The following is a 25593-nucleotide window of genomic DNA, read 5'->3' on the forward strand; positions in this document are numbered from 1 at the left end:
TATGCTAGAGCAATTCAGAGATACCCTTAAGGCCTGTTGAGACTTGCGGAAGTCTTTGCTTCTACAGTCTGTGATCCCAGATTTGTTGTGCCCTCCTTACCTTCTGTCTTAAACTGTTTTCTCTTGCCATCAGTCCTCATGCCTTGCCATTGTGAGAGTGTCTTCCTATAGCTTCCTCCCTGGCCCCTTTTTTTGTTGTAGGCTCAAAACCAGTATGCAAAGCTTGTTAAAAATTATATTAAGGGAAAGTAGCTACCAATATGAATGTATTTGTGCTTGAACTTTGTGACAACTGTTTTGTTTCTGAGGCTTCTTATTTATTTTTGCTACAATTTGAATAGGTGAAGATCCATAAAATTAAAATTTTATTTTGTGTTAAAAGGATTATTTGGCTTAATATTCAGAAGTTCAGATAATTTCACAGTAGATTATTTTGTGACTTTTTAAAATTGGGCATTATTGGATGGTAAAATTCTTTTGCTTTACCAAAACAATGGTGCTCTAATTTATCCTGTTTAAAAGGGGAAGAAAAGTCAACTGGTAACCTTAGGTGGTAGTTTTACGACCAGTATTTATTTACCTAACTATTAAGTTTGTGACTGTGTTACAGTTCTTAACTCAGAAGAGATGGCAGGATAATGTATGTGGCTGCTTTACTTTACTATTTTGACAGTGGACAAGTTATTTAAGCTCTCTGGTTTTCAGGGTCCTAAATTTCAGATAATTATTCCTACCTTTTCCAAGCTATAAAAAATGTAAATACACACTAGCTGCTTGAAACAGTGCTTGACAGGTTTTTTTTTTTTTAATCAGATGCCTACCAATATATGGTTAATCTTGCACTATAATGTACCTCTAGTAGCTATTGATCAGAAATTAGAAATGAGGAACCAACTCTATAGCACTTTTAAGTTATACATGCCATTATTTTTGCATTACCCCATTTTGTTTTCTTGACTTATAGCATTCAAAACACTGCTACATTACCATGTTGTTGCTGCTGCTGTCATTGCTGTTCTTGTAGTTTATTAATTCAGTGAATGGGCATTATGGAAATAAAGGAGAATAAAGATTATTACCTGAGGCTTATTTGGAAGCATCACACAGCTAGAAATTAGTTGAATGAGGACTAGAAACCAGGTGTTGGACTCGTCCCAGCTGGAAGCAATGAATATAGATCACTTAATTGAGTTGTCTTCCAATGAAAAAAGGATAAAAATGAACCTAGTAAAGTCAACATTTAAAAAATATTTGTATACACTAGAAGAAGATGTAATAAATTTTATGCAAAAAATAAAGATTTTAGGACGAGGGGCAATATTTTTCTTTATTCCCAAATTGGCCATTGTGCACCGTGTCCCAAGAATTATTTTGAAGATTGTTTTTTGGAACTTGATGAGAGTACTGCTTTGCCTGAGAATCATCAGTTTGGTTAATGGCAACACCATTCATCAATTTCCCAGGATAAAAAACCGTTAGTGATATTTTTCAATCCTTCCATCCATCTAATTAGTAAAATTTGTCCATCCCTCTTTATCTTACTGCCACTATCTTGTTTTCAGAACTCCCTATCACTCTTTTAGATTCTTTTTTTTTTTTGAATCAGGGAACTTTATTTTTTTTATTTAAATATTTTATTTTATATAATACTTAGATCTTTTTTAATCTTTGCACAATGTATGCATTTTCCTTTTGGTTATATTCCCCACACAATTGCACCTCCCCCCTTATTTTGACTCTAGTCCTTCCTTTCCCTACCCCTCTCCCCCCTCCACCCCCATAGTGTATCTCTGGTTTATAGTTGCTTGTTGATTTTGATTTTTACTTTGTATTGATTAGTCTTTTTCCTTGTCTCTTATTTAGGTTTTCTAAATTCCTGATATAAGTGAGACCATCTGGCATTTTTCTTTTTCTTTCTGACTTGATCATGATCAAGTGAGATCACTTCTAGCTCCATCCATGTTGCTGCAAAAGAATGAAGCTTGACCACTACCTCACACCATGCACAAAAACCAACTCAAAATGGATTAAAGAACTAGACATAAGACCTGAAACCGTAAAATACATAGAAAAAAATATAGGCGAAACAATTCATGACATGCACCTCAAAGACATCTTTACAGACACATCACCCAAAGCAGTGATAGTGAAGGCAAAGATAAACAGCTGGGACTACATCAAATTAAAGAGCTTCTGCACAGCAAAAGAGACAATAACCAAAACAATTAGATTCTTTTTTTAAGATTTATTTATTTTTATACAAGAGCTGGGGTAGAGGACTCACTAGAGACAGAGCAGGGAGCAGACGACAGAAATACACTGCTGAGGGGAGCAGCGGGCGTGACAGGAGAGGTCTGCTGCACCATGTGGGATTCTCACTGGCTGGCAGGGATTGAATCCGCACTGCCCAGGCTGCAGACAGCTACATAGCATGGCGCTCAACCTGCTGCACCACCGGGGAGGCCTAGATGCTTATGACAGTCTGTAAATTGTTCTCCTTGCCATCACTCTCTTCAGTTCCCTATTGGTCTTGCACACTAAGCCTGGTGCTCCATAATTCCTTCAGGTTTTTGACATTCTCTTCAAATTTTTTCACACTCTGCACTTTCTTCTATTATATTTGACCTAGGTGAGGTAGACATCACATGGAAAAGGCAGCATGAGTGCCTTATTGGTTTATGAAATAATGAGCTGATTCTTTTGTGACTTTCAAAAGTGATCAGTGATAATTTTTTGCATTACGAATGCATGCATTTAAATAATTCTTGCTGTTATTATCCTTATCCATGCACATATGACCCCACAATTGGCCAATGGAATATTTGACTTATTTATCTTGACTTCAGACTCTTCTTTACATAGCCCTAAATAATAACCTTTGATAACTTCCATGTTTGTTGGCATAAAATAGTCCATTCTCTTCTTATGTATTTTCTGTTCAAAACTCTGTAATTGGCCACTTATAAAAAGAGTCCTTATTCCTCTTTGGGGGAGGTGATGTTATTTAGATCCCCCTATATAGTTAAAGGGAGTATTATTACTGAGATTGGTCATTGTTTTAACATCTTTCCCAGATACACAGCTATAGCTTTCCTTGAGGATAAACTGTATCATGAGTTCTTATTGATAATGACAACTCAAATTTAAGGCAATAAGGATTTTATTTCACCTCATCCATTTTACATCCATTTTTGACAATTATATATGGATTCAGTGTCACCTGCATATTTAGCATTCTCTTTGTTCCACCATATATATATACAAAAGCCTGGGCATAACAATATCATCAACTGACTGATTACTGAAAGCAGTTTGCAGTCGTTGTGTGTCTACTCTCCTCATACAGGTAACCATCCCTTCCCCTTCCTTGGATAAACGATGAACCTGTACACACTGAGCCTTTTTTCCCTCTTCAAATTGTATTCAGGCGATATCCCTGCAGCAGTACATGGAGATGTCCCTCATTCTGTTATAAACTGCTTAGTACTCTGTCATGTGTATGAACTGCAGTTCATTCAGCCAGCACCCTGCTGCTCGATCCTTGGACTAAGTGTGCTTTTGCAAATTGTGCTGCAGTGAGTATCATTTTTGTGTGTATAATATGAAGATTTTTTTAAGTTGGGTCGTTAAGAGAATTTCTACTATATATGAAACCTAAGGACATCCTGTGTCATCTGGGATTAGAAGTTCAGTTCCTTCATTTCTTATTGACCATAGTTTGCACCTGTCTTTCATTGTGATGCCATGAAGATTACTTAGGCTTAGTATTGCAGGAATCTAAGGCTGCCAGGAGTGTATTAAAGATGGTGTATTTATGTGGTTCCTCTTATTCCCCCCTGTCATACACATCTTAAGAAGAAAATTTTCAAAAGTACTTTTGTTCCCTTTCTGCCCTGCTTCCTTTTATAATTTCTAAACACATTGGTAAAACCTTTTCTAATCAAACTGTTCTTTGTCCTTGATAAAACAGATAGAGGATTAAACGTGTCTCTAAACTCTTGCCTAGGCTGCATGTGGGCCGTTGGGCCTCTGTGTGTGGGGTCGGAGAAGTGGGGTTGGGGGGGTAATAAAGGTTTCTCAGTTGGACTCCTGCTATATTCCTGTGGTCCAGAGAAAAGGAGCTTTTCTAGTATCAGTCCTGAGCTTTGGAGAGAGGAGGTTCTAAATGGGGCTTCCAACGTACTTGATCTTAGAGGTGATCTGGATACTTGGAGTTGAACTTTTTTCTTCCCCTTGCAAATTCTAACCCAAACCAAAGTCTTCAATTGGCCTTTTATTGTTTAGTAATAAGACATTAAGGAGAAAAGAGAAATATTTTGCTAGGAAATATTAGAAAAATTTGATGTGCATTTCTATACATAAATTTGTGAACAGTAGTAAGTTTTGTTTTCTAGTCTGTTGGACTAGATGAAATGGTACTTGCAAATGCTAAGTAATAAAAGATATTTAGCAGAGTGAATTATTGTTTCTTTCCCAGTGGTCTTTCTTCACTCTTATTAAGGAACGTGTGAATCTGCAGTTCATAGGGCAGACTTCCTAACCGTCAGCCACCCTCCCCGGCCATTTTCAGTCCTGTGGTTTGCTCTACTAGCAATTATTTCCTCTAACTCGGGTTGCCAGATTTAGCAAATAAAACCACAGGATGTCCAGTTAAATTCGAATTTCAGATAAACAACAGCAGTATTTTAGTAAAGGGAATTCCATTCAGTATTGGGGACATCCTCCCCGGAAAAATGTATTCACCCAGCCCTATTCATTATTGAGCTGAAATTTGAATGTAGCTGCCTGTCCTTTATTTTACCTGGCAACCTCTAAGATCAAGTACGTTGGGAGCCCCATTTAACAAGTCTCCAACCTTTAAGTGATATTAATCGTTACTGTGATACACTGAATACTGGTGAGAAGGGATCTTTTCTTTGTCGTCCCTGCAAGTTTGCTTGCACTGCCCAAGCCCTCATGAGTCCGTGGTTTGCTATTAAACCTCTTTATGACACTTGTAATAGCTACTGTGATTATGTTATTTAAATACTGCATTTGCCAATGGACTGTGAGTGTGAAAAGAGAGTTCTAAGAAAGCACAGTTGAATGCATTGGAATGAGTCCTGAAAGTTCATGGGTCCATTTAAATGCTTATCGCTTGAAAAGCTGTCACTGGGTATGAGTAGGACAGCTGCCTTGCCCTGCTGAGACATACTGGAGCCTGAGGCAAGAGGAAAAATCAGTAATACCGATGCTGTCTTTATTTAAAATACTGATCTTTGGTTCACCATTGGTTTTCAACATTGTTGTAGATTAAAAAAATAAAAAAAAAACAGGTTTATTGAGATTTAATTCACATACCATACCATAGGATTCATCCATTTAAAATGTACAATTCTAATTTTAATTTTATTTACAGATGTGCAACTATGACAGTTAACTTTAGCTTTTTAATCACCAGAAAACCGTCTCTCCTGCCGTTCGCTGGCACCCCTCCCCACCCACCACACCACCTCCATGTTCTCAGCCCTAAGCAAATACTGATCCACTTCCTGTCTCTTTACATTCCTCTGTTCTGCACATTTCATATGAATGGAATTATAAATTGCTACTTTTTTTTTTCAATTTGTAAACTGGACACTTTTAATGTTTTTTTTTAACAACAGAAGTAGTTCTCTCTATGATGGAGGTCATGTAAGGCTGAGTGATAGCGTTCAGAAACATGACAGCAATGGTCAATTGTGGCTGTCCTGATGGGTGTGTAGGCTTTGATGATTATAAGGTGTTACTTGTATGAACGTACCGGCAAACTGTTAAGACTGCACTTATGCATCCTTCATTTCTGGGATTGTTAGAAAACTGGGAATCTTTCCCCCAAATAGGCTTGCCTCTTTGTGTCACTGGGCCAGTTCCCTCACGTTCACCTCAATTACGGTACCTTTGGCAATACCACTCAAAGTTGTATATTGTGGAGATGAAGGATTTATTTTTACACCAAGTATTGGCAGCAAAAGGTGGCTTTTGGTTCAGGATGTGTTATGTGGGTCTTCTCGAAACATAAGCCCATTGGACTGATGAATGTTTCATGTTTAGGTGGTTCTCATATGACATCATCTCCAAGAACGCTGACCTTCATATTCATTCTCTTCCACACTTTCTTTGTTCTTGTTCCCATTCAAATGACTTTCAGTAACTTCTGTTTCTCCCTGGGTACGAACTTGGGGAGGGGGGCTTCCTGTTTTCCCCGCTTTCTCTTTTCAATCTTGTTTAATCCTCCTGGAAGTAACTTTAGCTCAGGACTGTCCCTCTCCGTCCAGCAGATGTGAAGGTGCTGCTCCTTGTGTAGTCTTCATGGTTCTTTTGTTTGGTAGTTCTCTCTTTATGCATCTCGATAGTCATTTTCATTCATATTTTCTCAATATGACGCTGTTCATCATAGAGCTTATGGCACCCATGCTATGCTGGAATCACTGCTGTATCAGTGAATCTTGTGCACATCTTTGGGATGAGGGGGTAAATCAGAGTGCCCTGAGAAAATACATGGAGACACAGACAGTGGTCCTCACCAGGAATCAATTTTTCTTTCTTATGAATTGTCCATATCCTTAACAACATGTATTATTTTCTGGTTTGTTTTGATTTTGATTTTGACACTAGCCATCCTGCTGGGTATGAAGTGGTATCTCAATGTGGATTTGATTTGCTTTTTTGCTCATGATGAGTGATGTTGAGCAACTTCATGTGCTTACTGGTCTTTTTTTTTTTTTTTTTTTTAGAAATGTCTATTCAAGTTCTTTCTTTATTTTTTTATTGTTGAGTTAGAGTACTGGGTACTAATCCCTTGTCAAATTTGTGATCTGCATATATTTTCTTTCATTTTGTAGGTTGTCTTTTTACTTTTTTTTTGATAATGCCCTTTGCTATGCAAGTGTTTTTAATTTGATGAAGTCCAAATTTGCTGTATTTTCTTTTGTTGCTTATGCTTTTTGGTGCCATAATTAAGAATCCTTTCACAAATATGAAGACACAATGATTTGCTTCTGTTTTTTTTTTCTTGGAAGAATTTTATAGTTTTAGTTGTAAAGTTTAAGTTCTTGATCCATTTTAGTTAATTTCTATATATGATCTGAAATAAGGGTCCGCCTTCATTCTTTTTACCTGTGGCTATCCAGTTGTGCCCACCACCATTTGGAAAAAAAAATTTAAAAAGTAAATTTGTATTGAGGTAATGTTATAGGACAGGGAGAGGGGCAGCCCAAGCCCCGCAAACCTGCCTATTCTAAATGGGTTCTGCCATCCGCCGCATTAACACAAAACATATGAGACTTTTTTGGGAAGGAACTTTAATAAAACTAGGAAACAATACAGGTAAGGCAAAGAGTCTAGTTTCTAAATGAAGCACCCAAAGTTACCCGTCCCCTCGTGGGTAAAACTCCATCCAAATGGGATCGGCCCAGAACAAGGCCCCAAAGCCTGCTACAAGTCTAAAGCATCTTCCAGTGGGGACCCACAGAAAAGGGTCACAAACAACCGGACAAGCCCGGAAGGAAAAGAGCAAAATCAACATCAAGATAAAAGCTGCCATTGTCACCTCCCCACGGGTCTCACCCACATCTGTGTCACCCAGTCCACGACCAAAAGACAAGCGCAGTTTCTTCACGTGTCTCTAGGCTCCATGAGCCTCCTCCAGGTCTCCTTCTGGCTCCATCCTGCTTCCTTCCTCAGTCTCTTCTTCAGCTTCTCTTCTTCCTGCTCAGCTCCACCCTCCCTTGGGTGGGGCAGGGAACCTCCCCCTTTCCTGGGGACCACCCTGTTGCAGTAATGTTGGCTTACACTGTTGTTGGTATTTTGGAAGTATAGGATATACCCCTCCCCTGCTGTCAGGTGTAGTCATTGATGTGCATATGCCATCAAATCACCCCCATAGTCACATGAAGTTACTATAGTGCACGTGCCATCAAATTCACCACCATAGTCCATTGTGCTCCCTGCCCACTTCATTATTGCCCCTGGATGCTATATGTAGTTCCATAGTCACTTTTCAAAGATTAGGTTTTAAGCTTGTCTTTATCTGACCCTTTGGTTTCTCTACATTCCACATATAAATTACACCATCCAGTATTTCTTTGTCTTGCCTCCCTTCTAAATGCATCCTGTTGCTGCAAAAGGCATGAGTTTATCTGTTTGCTTCCTGAGTAGTATTGCATTGTGTATATACACCACATCTTGATCCATTCATCTTTTATGAGCACTTGGGTTGTTTCCATAGCTTGGCTGTTGTAAATAGTGCATCAGTGAACCTAAGAGTGCAGATACCCCTTTCCACTATTGTTTTTTGAATTCTTTGGGGGAATACCTAGGAGTAGAATTAGTGGATAATTTGATAGATCCAGTTTTAATATTTTTCTCACCAACAGAGTAGTAAGGATCCTTTTTCTCCACATTATCACCAGCTCTGGGTGTTTCTGGTCCTTTTGATATTTGCTATTCTCACAAGTGTGAAGTGGTATCTCATAGTGGTCTTGATTTGCATTTCCATGATGATAAGTGATGTTGAACACTTTTTCATGGGCCTGTTTGCTGTCTGTGTCTTCTTTGGAGAAGTGCCTGTTTAGCTCTTATACCCATTTTTTGATTGGGTTACTTTTTTGTTGTTGTTGCATTGTATGAGCTCTTTGTAGATCTTCCATATAAGATGTGCAAAAAATTTCTCACATTCACTATTGTGTATTTTCATTTTGTTAATGGTTTCTTTTTCTATGCAGAAGCTTTTTAGTTTAATGTAGTCCCAATTATTCATATTCTCTTGTTTTTCCTTGCTGTTCGGGACAAATACATTAAGATGTCATGGAAGCTTATGTGTCTAGAATTTTTTTAAAAGAGACTATCCTTTCCTTATTGAATGGTCTTAGCACTCTTGTTGAAAATCAGCTGACTGTAGAAAGCTGACTTTATTTCTGAACTCTCAGTTACATTCCATTGGTCTTCTATGTCATTCATGTGCTAGCACTATACTGTAGTAGTAGTAAAATTTGAAATTGCTTTGTACCATTGCTTTGTAATAAATTTTGAAATTAGAACGTGTTGGTCTTCCCACTTTGTTCTTTTTCAAGATCTCTTAGGCTAGTCTGGGTCCCTTGAAAGTAATTCCATATGAATTTTAATATCTTTCAGCTGGGCAGTTTCTACAAAGTCAGTTGGGATACTGGTAAAGGTGTGAAATCTGCATATCAGTTTGGGAATCATTTTAACAATATTCAATCAATCCAGGAACATGGGGTGTTTTCCATTTCTTTAAATCTTACTTATTTTTAGGAATGATTTTAGCCTTCAGAAAAGAACTTTTACATCTCTCTTGTTAGCTTTGTTCCAAAGCATTTTTTTCTTTTATATTATTAGTGAAATTGAAAGTTTTTCATTTTATATTGTTTATTTCAAGTGTATAGAAGTACAATTGATTTTTATATATTGATCTTGAATCCTGTAACCTTGATGAACTCATTTATTAATTCTTAAGTTGTTTACTATGTTCCTGAGGGTTTTCTATATGCAAGCTCATGTCATCCGCAAACAGAGAGAGTTACATTCCTTCCTTTCCAACCTGGGTATCTTTTATTTCTTTTTCTTTATCTTTTTTAAAATATTTATTTATGCATACAAGAGCTGGGTACAGGCCAGAGATGTGGGGGGTGAGAGGATTCAGCAGAGACAGAGTGGGGAACAGAACAGGCAGACTGAGTGAAATACACTGCTGAGGGGAGCCGTGGGCGAGACAGGAGAGGTCTGCTGCGCCATGTGGGATTCTCGCTGGCTGGCCGGGATCAAACCCACACTGCAGAGGCTGTGGACAGCTTCACAGCACTGCGCTCAACCCGCTGCGCCACCAGGGAGGCCCAATATTGTATCTTTTTAAAAAGAAATTCTTTGTCTTTTTTCATGTTGAAGCCTGTGATAAACCTTTAAGGACATATATTCAATTAAATACAATTTTTTTTCTAAGAGTGATTGTGAGATATATATATATATATATATATATATATATATATATATATTGGAGTGGACCTTACCTTTTTCTTTTTTTTTTTTTAAAGATTTATGTATTTATTTATACAAGCACTGGGTACACTCAGAAGTGTGGGAGGGTGAGAGAACTCACCAGAGCCAAAGCGGGGAGCAGAACAGGCAGACTGACGAAGTATACGGCTGAGTAGAGCAGCGGGCATGGCAGGAGAGGTCTGTCGCGCCATGTGGGACCATTGCTGCCGGCCGGAGATCGAACCGGCGCTGCATAGGCTGCGGGCATCTTCGCAGCCCAGTGCTCAACCCCTGCGCCACCAGGGGAGGCCCACCTTTTTCTTTTTTAAAGTTTATTTATTTATGCATATAAGAGCAGGGGTGTAGGCCAAAGGTGTGGAGAGGTGAGAGGATTCACCAGAGACAAAGTGGGGAACAGAACAGTCAGATCTACTGAAATACACTGCTGAGGGGAGCAGTGGGCGAGACAGGAGAGGTCTGTTGTGCTATGTGGGTAGCTCCCTGGCCAGGGATGAAACTAGTGCTGCAGATAACTTCATAATGCTGAGACTAAACCCCTTGCACCACCAGGGAGGCCCCTGGAGTGGACCTTAGTTAAAGAGGGTTCTTAATTTAACCTTAAGAGTCGAACATGTGGGCAGAACTCAGTGTGTTCTTTAGTCAGAATAACAAGTATTATATGTGATTCATATGTTATATAACGCTATATAGCATTGACATAAATGTATTTTCTATATAACCAAATAGACTTAAAAATCTCACATGTGAATTAAAAAAAATTTACAAAAATTTTGTCAAAAACATAGTCAAAGGATTTTAAACATCTTGTATTCATATTGACCCGTTACTTTAGTAAATAATCAATACATTCTCTTTTTAAAGAAATGCCTTCCTGAATTTATCACTGAGAATGTAATCCTTTCATTTCTTAGTGTTCAGTCTGGACTTCAGATTTCTGCTGTAGATTGATTTGAAAACCAAAATCCTCAGCTTAAAGGCTTCTTGTGCAAAGACAGTTAAATGATTCAGTCTTTATCTTTGCAGTAGTAGAAAAATGTAATATAATAAAAATGCTGCAGAGCATTGCATCTAGATTTTTCAAGAGTCACCTGGAACTTGATCATTCTATTGAAGATATACATGTTTTTAAAAAGATAGCTTGTGAATCTCATTTTGCTTGGATAAACAGCTTTCTGGTAAGGTGATTACTGTAACATAAACCACTTAAGAATTTTACCCTTTGGAACATGGAGGATAAAATTGAATTATGGCTTGGTAGCATGGAGATGGAAAAAAACAACCTTCACCTGTTTGCTTAAACTCAGCCATAATTGAAAGCAATAATAGGTGAGCCCAGTGAATTTCCTTACCTGGTAAAATGTGCAATAATTTTTTTCTTCCCTGCATTTCTGTGTAGATTTCATTAAAATGTAACACACATACATATTGAGGTCAAACATCTTTCCTTCTGCTTTATTCTCTTTGTTGTTATTGTTCTTCTGTGAAATACCTGTTCAAATAAGTGCCCACTGGGCTGCTCACTCATATTAATGAATTTTTTGATAATATTTTATGGATTGCAAACATTAAACTTTTGCCTGCTACCTATCACAGGTCTCCTCCTTCCATCACCTCTATCTTTTAAGTGTACTAAAGTGTTGTGCCATTTAGAGTCATTTTCATTTTCTTTGTGGCTTCTGAATTTTTGTTTCAGTCCTTAGAAAGCTCTCATTTATTCCTCATTAAAAATATATTCTTTATTTTCTACTTTAAAAATATTTTTTTCATATTTATATAAATGATCCATCTGTGGTATATATGTATGATGTAGTTGGAATTTAAATTTTTTTCTCCTACCATAGCTAGCTAGTCTCCCCAAATCTATTTGAGAAGTTCATCTTTTTTTTAAAAGAATTATCATTTATTTTATTTTTAAAGATTTATTTATTTATGCATACAAGAACTGGGGTACAGGGCAGAGGTGCGGGGGTGAGAGGACTCACTAGAGACAGAGTGGGGAACAGAACAGGTGGATTGACTGAAATACACTGCTGAGGGGAGCAGCGGGCCAGTCAGGAGAGGTCTGCTGCGCCATGTGGGTAGCTCCCTGGCCGGAGATAGAACTCATGATACAGTGACTGTGGATACCTTAGTAGGTTGCATCTTAACCCCTTGCACCACCAGGGAGGCCCCATCTTTTTTTAATACTGATTGCAACTATATCAACTATAGTTGATACAGTATTTATATCTATTTTTGGATCCTAATTTATTGATCCCTTTTTCTATTCCCATGTTAGTACTATACTGCTACAGTTTGTGCCTTTATAATACATTTTAATATCAGTTGGGGAAAGTTGTTTTATGCCTTATTTTTCTTTTGCAAGGATTTGGGCAATTTTTATGTGTTCACATTTTTCAATAAACTATAGGTTCAAAATGCAAAAGATCCGCACCACTCCACAAAAAATATTCTGGCCTTTTGCAAATTTGATTGTGATTGCATTGAATTTCTATATAAATTTTGAGAGAAATTTACATCTTTATGCTTTTGACTTTTTCCATCCTTGGATAACGTGTGTGTGTGTGTGTGTGTGTGTGTGTGTGTGTATGTGTGTATCTGTTTACAGGTTTCCCTTGCTGTCAGATAAGTAGAGTGTTCCTGTTTGGTAGGTTTATTTCAATGGGTCTGGGAATGCTCAAAATGTTTTTTATAAATTGCAGTTGTTTACTAATAATGGGATATGTTCTGAGGAATGCATTGCTAGGTGAGTTCATCGCTGTGCAAATGTCATAGTGTGTAAATACAGAAACCTAGATGGTATGGCTTACTGCATACGTATGGGATATGATGTAGCCGACTAGACCACATGAAAGCCAAAATGTCCTTAACCTACACATGACAGTTATGGTAATAACATTCCCACCTGCGGCCCCCCCCTGCCCCCAAATACCTACCAAATCACATCAAATAGGAATATTCTACTTTTGGGTATCTGGGACAACCTTGTATTCAGGTCCTTATTTCATGAACTTCAGTAAAATTTTTTTTCTTCTTTATAACTCTTTCATATTTCTATTTATGCTTATTTCTAGATATTTTACATTATTTTAAATATTAGCCATTTATGTCTTTGTGGAACTGATATTCCCATAGTAAATGTCTAAGTTTTCAGTTGATTCTTCTGGATTATAAAGTCTGTTATGCTACGTGTCAATCCTTTGTGAACTTGGTGAAAAAGCAAATTCTCTGGACCCATCCCACATCCACTGAATGAGAAACTCTGGGGGTGCAACCCACAAATTTGTGTTTAAGTTGCTCTCTTGAAGATTCTGATGCATATTCAACTTTGAGGACCACTGATGTAAATAATAATTTTAATTTTTCCTTACTCATGCTTTCCATTTCTTACCTCTTTTTTTCTCTCTCAAGATGTATGTGTAGCAGAGCTTGATGGATTATACAGAATGGTGTTGACTGAAAAGGTTGCTGTAAATTGCTGAGGCCAAGAATAAGACCGGGCAGGGGAATGATGGGAAATTCACTATTCTTTAACCATGTGAATAAGGAAAAATTTAGCTTTAGAGAGAGGGAGATTGAGAGAGATTGTGTATATAGTTTAGGTCAAAGATTTTGCAGGGTAGCAAAGGGGTAGGTATGATTCCATGTGAAACAATCTTTCAATGTCACACATAAAAATAAGAGTTGTAGCATTATGAAATTTTCAAGAAATGAAGACAGCTATGCTTGGCAATTGACACATAAATGTTTGTGAGATGAAGTTTAACCCATGTAATAAGAGGGCAGAAACTCTTAATTAGCTAGATTTGCTTTTAACTTGAACATCAGTATAAAGGTCAATTGCAGTGATGAGACCAGTGATAACATAAAACCTATTATTTGTGATAGCATGAAAAGGGGCTATCAAGGGATCATATGGAGTAGAAGTGGTATTGCAAAAGTCATGGAACTGCATGGGTACGGTGTATATTTGTAGTAATAAAGAGAAATATGGTAATGACCCCTCTGGTGGTGACAATGGCTTATTGCTTCATTGATTGCAACAAGTAAAATAAAAATGTTTCGTAGAGTGTGTGTAACATGGAGATCCTGTCTTTTTGGCTAGAGTTTAGACCTAGAAGTGGCTATTACACCTCTCTGACTTTCTGGACTTTCTAGCTGTAGCACGAAATACTGGCCAGAAGGAAATCAGGCATGCTGATCACTTACTCCAGAGGTGTGTTCCGAATTTGGCTGTGAATGTGACCTTTCGTTGGCACAGCCATTTTGTTAGGGGTGCACATGTAGGAACATACCACATAGTCCTAGCCAGTTTTAGATTCACTCTAGGGAAAAATCACCAGTCAGCTTAATATCTTTTGTTCAAGAGTTTAAGGGTAGAACCTCTTCAGTGCCACAGGTGGGAGGTAGTGATGGTGGTGGGGAGTATGCTTGGTGTCTTGGGTGTGAAAGCAGAATGATTAGTCTCATATGAGATGTTTTCAAAATTAACTTTTGTGTAACAATTTCCTAAAGAATACAGTTGTGATTCATAAGCTCCAGAGTTTATGATTTCAAGATGATTTTGAATTTTTAATGGTACTGCTATATATAGCTTGATTTCAGAAAAGCATAATTATGTAGTTTTCCTACATTTTGTAGGTTTTTGGTTTTGTAATGTTTAACACTTTTCACTGATCTTTTCTGTGACTTTCTTTGCAAAGTACTTATCAAAATTTTGTTAGAAGACAGACTCAAATTCTTAAAATTTCTTTTCTATAATATCAGTTTAGTTCATAAGCAGGGCTTACCTTACATGGTGTGAAATTGGTTAGGCATATCTCATCTCATTATTTTTCAAGCTATTCGTTTTTGGACAGGGTAGAAAAGAGGGAGACAGCGGGTTTTAATTAAATGTTAAGTCATAAACTGGAACCTGTATTATCTAACATTATGATAAGTTCTTGAGAAATTTTAGATTTGGGAATTACTTAAATGCTTAAAAGCAAAATTGATTAAAGTTAGGCTTCAACTATTAGAAATAGTCTTGTTAGTTTTATTTCTGGTGAGCTAAGTAGAATATTTTAAGGGTAAAACCACAATTAGTCCTTTGTCGGGGCTGCGCTCTGAGTAATGATTAGTTTCCCCTTCACTCATGACAGTACCATGGCTGTGGAGAAGTGTGTCTTTTCAATTACAGTGCATGTCTGGCTATAATTTTGTCTTGTCTTTTTTCTTAATCTTTTGAAAACATCCTATATATATATATATATATATATATATATATAGGATGTTTTATATATATATATACATATATATATATATATATAATATATACAGGATAGGTCTGACTTTAGGGCTGGGATAATGTATTACACTTTTGTTTTATTTTTGTTAAAATATTTCAAACACACAGAAAAGCACAGAGATTACTATAACTCTCATAAGCAGCATTTGGCTATGCGAGATCTGAACAGTTTGCTCTTTTTTGTTGGCAATCCTTAAAAGAGAATTAGATATGGTGAAGCCCCTAATGCATTCCCTCCTAGGTAGTACCATCCCAGATTTCATATTTATCATTCCATGAATGTTTTATGCTTTTTCTTTATCTAAATGCGTATATATACACACCTTAGTATTGTTCTTCCTTTTACATCTTTGTGACTGTCCTGCTATTCAGAGTTACCTTTTCTGGTATCTCCCATTATGAAATCAAAATAAAACCAATTTTGACCTGCTTCCACCCTCTATCCCCCTCCAACTGTCACCTGTATCTCTGCCCCTTATTAAAGCACAGCTCTTTGTAAGAGTTGTTTGCTTGTTTCCTCTCTTTCCTCTCATTCTCTCTGTAAGTGACACTATTTCAACTTTTCCTCCACCATTCCATATAAACCAGGCTTTTCAAAGTCTCCAGTGACCTCTGTATTATCACACCAAGTTGTCACTTCTCAATTCCTTAACCTCTCAATAGCATCTGATACACTCAATTACTCCTTTTGTCTTATAACATTTAATTTTTTAAAAATTTATTTATGCATACAAGAGCTGGGGTACAGGCCGGAGGTGCCGGGGGTGAGAGGATTCACCAGAGACAGAGTGGGGAACAGAACAGGCAGATCGACTGAAGCACACTGCTGAGGGGAGCAGCGGGGGAGTCAGGAGAGGTCTGTTGCACCATATAGTAGCTCCCTGGCTGGGGAGCCAGGGGATCGAACTTGTGCTGCAGAGGCTGTGGGCAGCTTCATAGGTTGTGTCTTAACACCTTGCACCACCAGGGAGGTCCCTTATACCATTTTATTTTGCCTTTATGTTACTCTGCACTCCTGGTTTTCCTCTGACCTCCTGAACACTCCTTACTCCTTTTACTAGATCCTGATTATTTCATGGAAGTGACATAAATTGGACTGAAAAGTATATGATGAGAAATAAGTTCCCCCCAAATCATAGTAGTAATCATTAATAAAAGATACAGACTTCATTTGTGTGTGCATGTGTGAGAGTTTCATAGGTAAAAACAGTGTCTAATTTTTAACTGCATTTATTTGATTAATGATTTTTATCTTACATGCTTTTCCTGTTTATATCTTTTGCTGACTTTTACTGTAGTGTTTTATTGTGTTTCTGTCTCTGGGTCTTTGTTAGCCCTTTGTTGTCTGCCATGTGCATTGTGATTTTTATTTCCCCTAATTTGTCAAATGCCCTTTGGTTTTATGGTATTTTTGAAGTACAGAGTTCTCACTTTTTTTTTATAATCAGATCTCAGTATTTTCCTTTTAGGTTCCTAGTTTTTGGGTGCTGCTTATCCACTGCATGAGGATAAATATTTCACTTGGGTCTTCAGTTTAGTCCCATCTCAGAACTTCATTTTTTGCCTTTAAATCATTGATCCTTCTGGAATTTATTGAGGGCATGAAGTTGAAGTACTGAATAACCTCTTTATTTTTCTAAATGACTACTTGATTGTCTCCAATCATTCAATGATTTCTTCTCCTGTACTCCGGTGAAAGCCACCTTTACTATAGAGTAGTTTTTTTTGATGGATTTGAATTCCTCACAAGTTCTTGAAAGAATTTATTTTTCAAAGCACTGCAATGAGGTTCTCCCTACTCATATTGGAACTACTCTTTTAAAAAAAGGTCACCATTGATTTTATAACTGTCAAAATCAAAGTTGATTACCCACCAATCCCTTTTCTTCCAAAACCCTCTTATTCCTTAGCAGTTGTCTGACAATTTTCTTAGTTTTCATACTACCAATTCTCTGTTTTCTTTGCTAGCTTGTCTTGTTCCTTGCACAAAAGTGCTCTTTGGAATGAACAATGTTAATCCCACCTTTTTATGGCAAATACATACCTGAGTATTGTTTCCAAACTCATCACTTTAACCATTACTTAACTGGCTAAATATTAGTATATTTTAATTTCTAGTACAACCCAAATCTACATCTATATTTCTAATATTTATTAGATACTACAGGTATGTCCTATGGTACCTTACTATGCCTATATCAGGCCTTTGTTCTCTTTGCTTTCTACAATTTTCCTTTTCTGTACTTGATGTCATAACCTTTTCCTCCAGCTATGGAATTTGTCTTCCATGTTTCCTTATCCCTTAGTTTCTGTCAGTGATCTGTCAGTCCTAAGTCTTAGTTCTCCCTGGCTATCCACTTAACTCTGTGCCCTCATTTCATTCCTTGACCATGGAGGTAGTTTCTTACTGGCTCTCCATATTTCTTATCTCTCTCATCCTCACATTATAGACAGTGTTAATTTTCTAGAATATGTTTTGTGGTAAAAACAGTTGGTTTTAATTGAATCCCACATTAATTTTTCACATGTGCTTATTTCCTCTTTTCCTAACCCCTCTAAAATGAGGGTAAAAAAATGGAAAATTCGAAAGGACAAAGAGAACAGGGTTGTGGGAATATTGACAGATAGAAGGTTGTAATTGATATTTCACTAAGAGCAAAGGAACTTTTAACTGCGGTTTCTCTTCCTACATGAACTCTCAAAAGAAACCAATTAGTTTTTCCCACAGAACTACTAACATTTTACAAATTTGAGGCACCTAGATTGAAGAAGACAGAAATAAGTCATGCGTATGAAAATAAGGGCTGTTGATTGAAATTCCTTACAAAAGTAGCTGGAGTCCTGTGTCTAGTCACCCACTGCCTGCTACTTAGGAAACTGGATGTTTATTTTCTGGGAAATTTGAATGTGAGAGTCCCAAACTCAGATATTCAGTCATGGGCCGTAGGATTGAGAGATGAATCTCCCTGAGAGGTACAATGGGATTAAGAGAAACTTTGCAGGCCTAATTTGGACACCTGTATGTTCTTCGCTAGATGCCGTTGGTGAAAAGGGGCATTGAAGCAGTGATGTGGGGTGCTATAGCAGGGGTTATAGCAGGATAGTGTCCAGGTAGAGGACAGGTCACTGTCTGTGGGTTTTGAACCACTGTCTTGTGGGTTTGTGCGCACAGTTGCAAGAACACTCAGGCTCAGGGAACAACAGTAGTAGGCGTTATAAACATGTGAAACAAAGAGTTTCTAAGGCCACAGGTGGCAGGCTTTCTCACCCCAGATAGTGTCCACAGGGTCCAGAAGTCCCAAACAAATGGTCAGTCATCCAAGGTGGTGCCATCCTGCCCATGAGGGCCTGGAGATAATGGCAGCTGGCAAGCAGTGGGCCAGGATCCATCTCATGGTGGCAGCTGGAGGTGCTCACAGGCAGGGCCACGGACATGATTCCGAAGCAGTCTGCAGCAAGAGTCTGAAGGTCAGGATGGACAGCACCAGATGCTGGACCAAACAGCAATGGAGGCAGCAGCACCAGGAAGTGGTGCTGGGTGATACACCATGATAACAGCTCTTGAAATTGACCCAGATAACAGAGTTCCGGTTACCTTTCAGCTGTTGGATAGCACTGGCCAGTAGTGTTGGCCAGTCACCTGGTCACCAGAGGTGGTGTTAGAAATCCCAGCATTATAGCTCTTCGTGAGTTGTTGGTCCACACCAGCAATAAACAACCCTTTGATACACTAGCCTCTGGTGCTCTTCTCAGGCAGTGGCAGTGGCAGCAGCATGACTGGAGGCAGGTGCATCTGCCTGGTTACTGGGAAGCTCTCTGCCTTCTCTCTTAGGAGCTCGGCTGCTGCATGTTTCTTCTTTCTTCCATCTTTGGAGACCAGGAACAGAGTGGGATTTCGAGAGTGTGGGTGTCCCCAGCCAGCTCCTGCGCTGCCTTATATCCTCTTTCACGGTCCCCCACCCTAGTTGATACTTGCCCTATTGGACCATTTTCAATTCTAAATGACTGATTGGACTATTTTAGGGCCAGTTGGCCCATTTGGTGCTGCCGACTAATTAACTAATGAGCAGATGAACAGATTGGTTCATTTTGCTTGCACCTCTTGGTCCATTCTATGATCCAGGCACCAAATATAAAAAGGCCAGCACCTGGCTGACATCAGGTCCCACTAGCACCGGACCTCCATGTAGCCATCCTGCAGCCTTCTGCTACTGGACTGCCTGGGTGCTGCTGGGCAGCCAGCAGGAAACTTCCACTTGGGCTCTGCACTTAAAATCCGGATGGTACCTGGGGGAGGAGCAGCCGATAGGCAGCAAGTTCTGGTGCTGTCCGCTTTTCCAGTAGCTCTTGGTTAGCCGATTTGGGCAACAGATCCAGTCTTACCCTGCAGTCCACGCTGTGGGGCTCCAGTTTCAGCATGAATTTTTTATCTTTACATCTCCAGACTCCTAACAGTAATCTAGACATAGATGTTTTTCGCTTTGCATATCTTATAAAATTTGTGTCACCCAAATAAATGAAAAATTCTCAGCATTTCACAATGCTCTCACCACTTAAACACTTGGAGGAAAGGTAAGTCAAATGTCAATTGATTTTGAGATGCTTAAATTTTTAAATTTTATTTAAGACATTTAATTTCTTTATTTGGATTAACGGATTTATAAACAGAAAAATTGTGCAAATAAATATAAATGATGTGTTGTCAATTGATTTGTTTCCTTTTTGTAGTTATGAAACCCCAAGAAATAGAGGGTTTTTTTTTTGCCATTTATTGTTTTGCTTTTGTCCCGAATTTAAGAGGCAGGAAGATGGCAGGAAACAATGAAGGAAAAACCTTTTACTCTCTACCTTAATACTTTAGGTCTCCATATTGTTTTATAATAGGCATAATAACAGACCAAATTGCATACTGAATATTTTTATTTGGCCAATGTAACACATTATTGAGAAAAATTTAAGTAAAATATACATTTTTTCTTTTATTGCAATAAAATATGCATAACAAAATTTTACCATTTTAGCCATTTTAATGGTACATTTTATTTATTTTTTTGAGTTTTTTTTAAAAAATATTTTATTTATATAATTCTTCCATCTTTTTTCATCTTTGCACAATGTATGCATTTTCATTTTGGTTATATTCCCCATACAACTGCACCCCCCCCTATTTTGACTCTAGTCCTTCCTTTCCCCGCCCCCCCCCCATAGTGTGTCTCTGGTTTATAGTTACTTGTTGATTTTGATTTTTACTTTGTATTGATTAGTCTTTTTCCTGGTCTCTTATTTAGGTTTTCTAAATTCCTGCTATGAGTGAGACCATCCGGTATTTTTCTTTTTCTTTCTGACTTATTTCGCTGAGCATGATCCCTTTTAGCTCCATCCATGTTGCTGCCTGATGTTAAGGGTAGTATCTCTTGATCCTTTTCACCCATATAACTCCCCCTTTCCATCGCCTCCCCAATTTGGGGAGTTACCAATTGGTGGTTACCAATTTGTTCTCTATGAGTTTTGTTTTCATATTGCACATATAAGTGAAACCATGTGGTATTTCTCTTTGTCTGATTTATTTCACTTGGAATAATACCCCACGGTCCACCCATGTTGTTGCAAATGACAAGATTTCATTCTTCTTTATAGCAGAGTAGTATCCCATTGGGTATTTCTGTGTACATACATAGGTATGACTTCATGCCAGTTCAGTCAAAAACAGGCTTGCCTATATGACTGTGCTCCCAATAAACTATAGCATATAGTCTAGCATATAGCTGGCAACACCATATAAATTTATGTAATTACACTTTGTGACATTTGCACAAAGACAACTCACCTAACAACACATTTCTCAGAATGTATCCTGATCTTTAAGTGATTATACCACATCTTCTAAAATACACATTTTTGCTTCTCAATATATTTTAAATAAATAGAATAAATACACGAAATACATTCTACATCTCCAATATAGTGCACTAAAACCAAATGTATTAGATCTGTTTCAGTTTCCAACAACTTATTTGTCCTGTTCCCACAAAAACAAAATTTCCTTCAAAACAAAAACTCACTCCAGGTCAAGAAAACATTACTCCTATCCCCCAATGTTTTATGTCATTAAGATTCCAAAACATTATACTTTCCTATCTTTTATTTTGTCCAACAACTTTTAAAATTGTGGAGTCTGATTGTGGATTTCTCAGGCCTCAATTCCCACTGGTAACATGGGAATTTGTGTGTTCTCGTATCTACATGGCAAAAATTTGCCACACCTCTTCCAATTTCTCTTGTCTAACCCAACTTCAAGCATATGCCTCCGATCTTCTGATTTTAGGTTTAATCCAACTTCCTTCTCTATTTAGTTGTTTTTCCAAGAATAATTGTTAGCTAATGATTTCAGATGAAATTTAGTCAATACTATTTAATGATTCAGTATTGAATTTTGTAGCTATTTGGACTATTACAGATTCAGTCTCTTAATTTTCATAAGGCAAAATTTGGGTATTAATACATGGACATAGTTTTTGCCTTTTTATCACAAAATATATGAAATGTTACAAAGGCAGTATAATTTGAAATTTCTAGTGTTGATTGTCATAGTAAATATTGGCTCCTTTTCTTCCTGAACAGGTCATTATCCAACTTGTAGAGGTGATGGATCATCTGCATAGAGGGGAATCAGTTGCCGCAACACTCCGTAACCGGTATGGTGTATTTATGGAAACAATTTACCTTATAAATTATATAATGTCTCTCCTTCCTGTTTATATACCTAAATATTTGATACTTTTTGGATACCTGGCATAAAATAATAAGTATTTGCTAAATGAGTGAATAAAAGAATGACTGACAAAGATGGAATAAAGAACATGTTAGTGGCCAGGTGGTTTGAACTACTGAAAAAAGAGACGGTGACTAGAAATCACAATTGGTATCAATTGTGAGTGCTTAAATTCAATCAGAGGAACTAGTGATTTAAAATTTTAAAGTATGTCAATGAATAAATACAGGTATTCATTGTTTAAGAATAGATGTCTTAAGTATTTTTAAAAATTGTTTTGTCCTGCGACTGTGTGTTTATTTCTGCATTAAAAATTCAGTTAAACTTTTTTCCAGGGAATTATGAGAAAAGCAGAACTTCTCACTACTTAGGATTTTAAATTCATGCATTAAAGAAACATAGACTTTGTTTTATAGGTGTGAAAGAATATTCCTTATTCCCAATACATAGTTTAATTGTACGGTTTGCATGAAACATTTGAAATAATATGCTGAAATTACCCATATCATGGTTCTGATGAACTAGTTCTGTAGTCCTATGTAAGTTTCATGTTTGCGCTGTGCCTTATCTTCCTCATCTGTGGAATGGGAACAATAATAGTACATCCATCTCAGGGGTGTTTTGAGGATTAAGTAACTGTGGTATGTGTGTGTTTGTGTGTGTGATGCATGAGAGAGATTGGTAAATATTATAAGTGGTATGTCAATACTAGTACTGAAATGTAAATATGGGATTTAAATTATTTTGAATTCTGATATATTTGAAAAATATACATTTATCTTAAAACAACATGAAAAGAGCGGGAAAGTTGAAGTAGGAAGGGGCATATATAGTCAGTGTTATTTGATAAATACTATACTCAAATTTATACTAATTCCATTAAGGAAACATTGGATGAAGGGTTCTTGCTTGTTGGAATGTGTATTATCTGGGCAAGGAACTATAAGGCAGACTTGCTTAGAGACACAGAGGGTCAGAAACTCATAGCAGGAATAACGTATGTGTAGGTGATGTTGGACTCACCTATGGTGAATTGAGTATACAAAGTTTAAACACGGATGAATAGAAGGGTCTATATCACTCGCTCTTGAATTTAATGCAAATGAAGTCAGACTATTTTTATGTATATGGTTTATTTTATTAAAAATAATATTTTTAAATCCATCAATGCTAGGTATAATTACTTCCTCTTTTTATAGCTGTATAGTATTCTGTTGCTTAAATATAGCAGTTTGCTCATTTTATGGTTGATAGTCATTTAATTTACATCCTTTATTTGGCTATTATGAATAAATCTATTATTAACATTTTTGTGTAAATCTTTTTGTGGCTGTATGTATTCATATCTTTGGATATATACCTAGAAGGTGAATTGATGACTCATAGAGTAAGGATGTATGTATGTTTCCTTGAATAACATTATTTTCTTATAATGTTGATGAGAAAAAAAGAATCCTAGTGTTGCACAAATGTTATTATGTTGAATGAATGTTATTCAAGCACTCGATTTTATGTGTCATTTTGTTTAAAGTCACAGTTTCCAATAGCCTATTGATAATGTTAAAGTGAGCACTTCTGGTATATTTTTAACATTTGTAGAGTCTGCCAAGTGCTTTTCTAAAGTGGCTTTTTTGTTTTCTAGTCTGACCAGTAATAAGGGAGAATCTTGGCTAATTCTTTGTGTTCTTAGTCTCTTTAATGCTAGCCATTCTCTTGGGTTTTTATTGTTTCCACTTTTTATTTTCCTCATGTGCAATGGTGTGTACATGTGTTTTTCTTCACGTTTCTTAGCTATTTTGACATGCTTTAGGAGTATTTGTTCAATCTTGTTCATTTTAAATTGGGGAGTGGTTTCTTTTAGAATTTTAGGGTTTTGTAAATTTATTATGGCTATGTAGGTACATATACTATAAATATTTTTTTCCAGTCTGTGGCTTGCCCTCCCATTTTCTTACTTATGTCTTTTGATAAAAAGTGTTTTAAAAAATTTTTGGTCAATTTCTATTTATCTTTTTTTTTTCTTTACTGTCAGTGCTTTTTGCATCTTGCCCAGTAACATTTTAATTGCATTCTTGACCAGAAGCCAAGGAAATACATTTATGATGTTGATTTCATATATAATCTGGGTAATTAATAAAAATTTTAAAGAAAAAATTCTCTGTACTTTTCTTTCTAATTTTTTTTTCTATTTTCTTTTTCAATGGCAAAGTAACCCAATGGTAACCTATGTTTTTTAAACTTGGTGGACCATAGGAACCTAGTCTTATGACCCCTATCTTGTAACATGTTGATTTTTGAATTTCTACTTTTATAATCTTTCTTAGGATTAATAGGATCATTTTGAAAGAAACAGATAATTCTGACACAAAGAAAACTGAGTTGGGAAAGTGTCCAAATCATTTTTGGTGAATAATTCTGGTATCAAAACTGGAGAAAAAAATGTTTGTTGCAAACACATATTATTCATCAATTTCAAATTCTAATAAAATGACAAACCAAACACATTCAGAATTATATGAAAACAGTCCTTTGTATCTAAGAAAGTTATATGCCTGAGTGTGAATAGCTTATACTACCATCCTGTCATTAGATCTCATGAGCAAAAAAAAAAAAAAAAAGGTTAATGCTGAAGGTGTTTGAAAATTTAATGCCTATTTTAAGAATAAAAAATGTTAGTGGTAGAAACTTGCTCTCCAAGGGGAGGTGGGTGAGGGGGAGGGTCACTGCAGTGGTGGGTTTGGTGTGATAACATACATCTGAAAAGGTGTGATCCTACACCTCTGTATCATATACAGTGTTGTAATCCAATGTTACCTCAATAAAAAAATAATACATGAGAGATAAATAAAAAATTAAAAAGATAAAACTCTCTTAAGAAAAATAACTCTCTCTTTGAAACCAACAATCCAGCATCATTCTTAATGGTAATATATGTTTTTCCTTAAGCAGCAGTAAAACAAGGTTGTCTGCAATCACTATTCTTTAATAATTGGCCAAACTCAATGAAGAGGCATAGTTAATGGAAAGGAAGAAACAAAAAAATATAAGCGCTTATATACCTACCAAAACTAATACTTGAAAAATTCCTTGTTTATAGAATTAATAAGATATCTAAAATGTAGTTGGATGTGTGATAAAAATGAGAAGCAGTGTGTTTTATCTATGTGAAAAACAGCCATTTGGAAGATATAATGGAATACAAATCATTTCCAATAGCCACAAAACATATATCTGTGATCTGTATGAAGACAATTTTAAAATCGAACTTAGAGATAGGAAAGAAACTACTTAGAAAGTGGAAAGAAAAACCACGGTCCTGAATTAAAAGAATAAATTCTGGGAAAAGATAATTGTCCATTATTTGTTACATAGATTTAAAGGGATATTAATTTTTTTTTACAATTTTCCAATTGTTAAGTTCTACAATGTATGAATGAAATATATCCCCATTGATTAATACAATGTCTGTCATGTAGTAATTGCTAATAAAAAAAAAAAA

At 36.7% G+C, this 25593-nt stretch overlaps 1 protein-coding gene and 1 pseudogene across 5 annotated transcripts in view; one reads left to right on the forward strand and one right to left on the reverse strand.

Annotated features, from left to right (window-relative positions):
• Positions 1-25593, forward strand: part of KLHL13 (kelch like family member 13) — a 162481-nt gene that overhangs the window by 36108 nt on the left and 100780 nt on the right. For 4 of the 5 annotated variants that reach the window (XM_054695594.1, XM_054695593.1, XM_054695596.1 and 1 more), the window contains exon 2: positions 21944-22017. In XM_054695594.1, the coding sequence (XP_054551569.1) occupies positions 21968-22017 (50 nt within the window). In that variant the 5' untranslated portion in view covers positions 21944-21967. Of the gene's footprint in view, positions 1-21943; positions 22023-25593 lie in introns of those variants that run through there. The other variant, XM_037512040.2, reaches the window with a different exon arrangement.
• LOC119245540 (ribosome biogenesis protein NSA2 homolog) lies at positions 5755-19741 on the reverse strand (annotated as a pseudogene).

Source organism: Talpa occidentalis, unplaced genomic scaffold (genome assembly GCF_014898055.3).
Source record: "Talpa occidentalis isolate TD23 unplaced genomic scaffold, MPIMG_talOcc4v2.1 talOcc4.15, whole genome shotgun sequence".
Classification (NCBI taxonomy): Eukaryota; Metazoa; Chordata; class Mammalia; order Eulipotyphla; family Talpidae; genus Talpa; species Talpa occidentalis.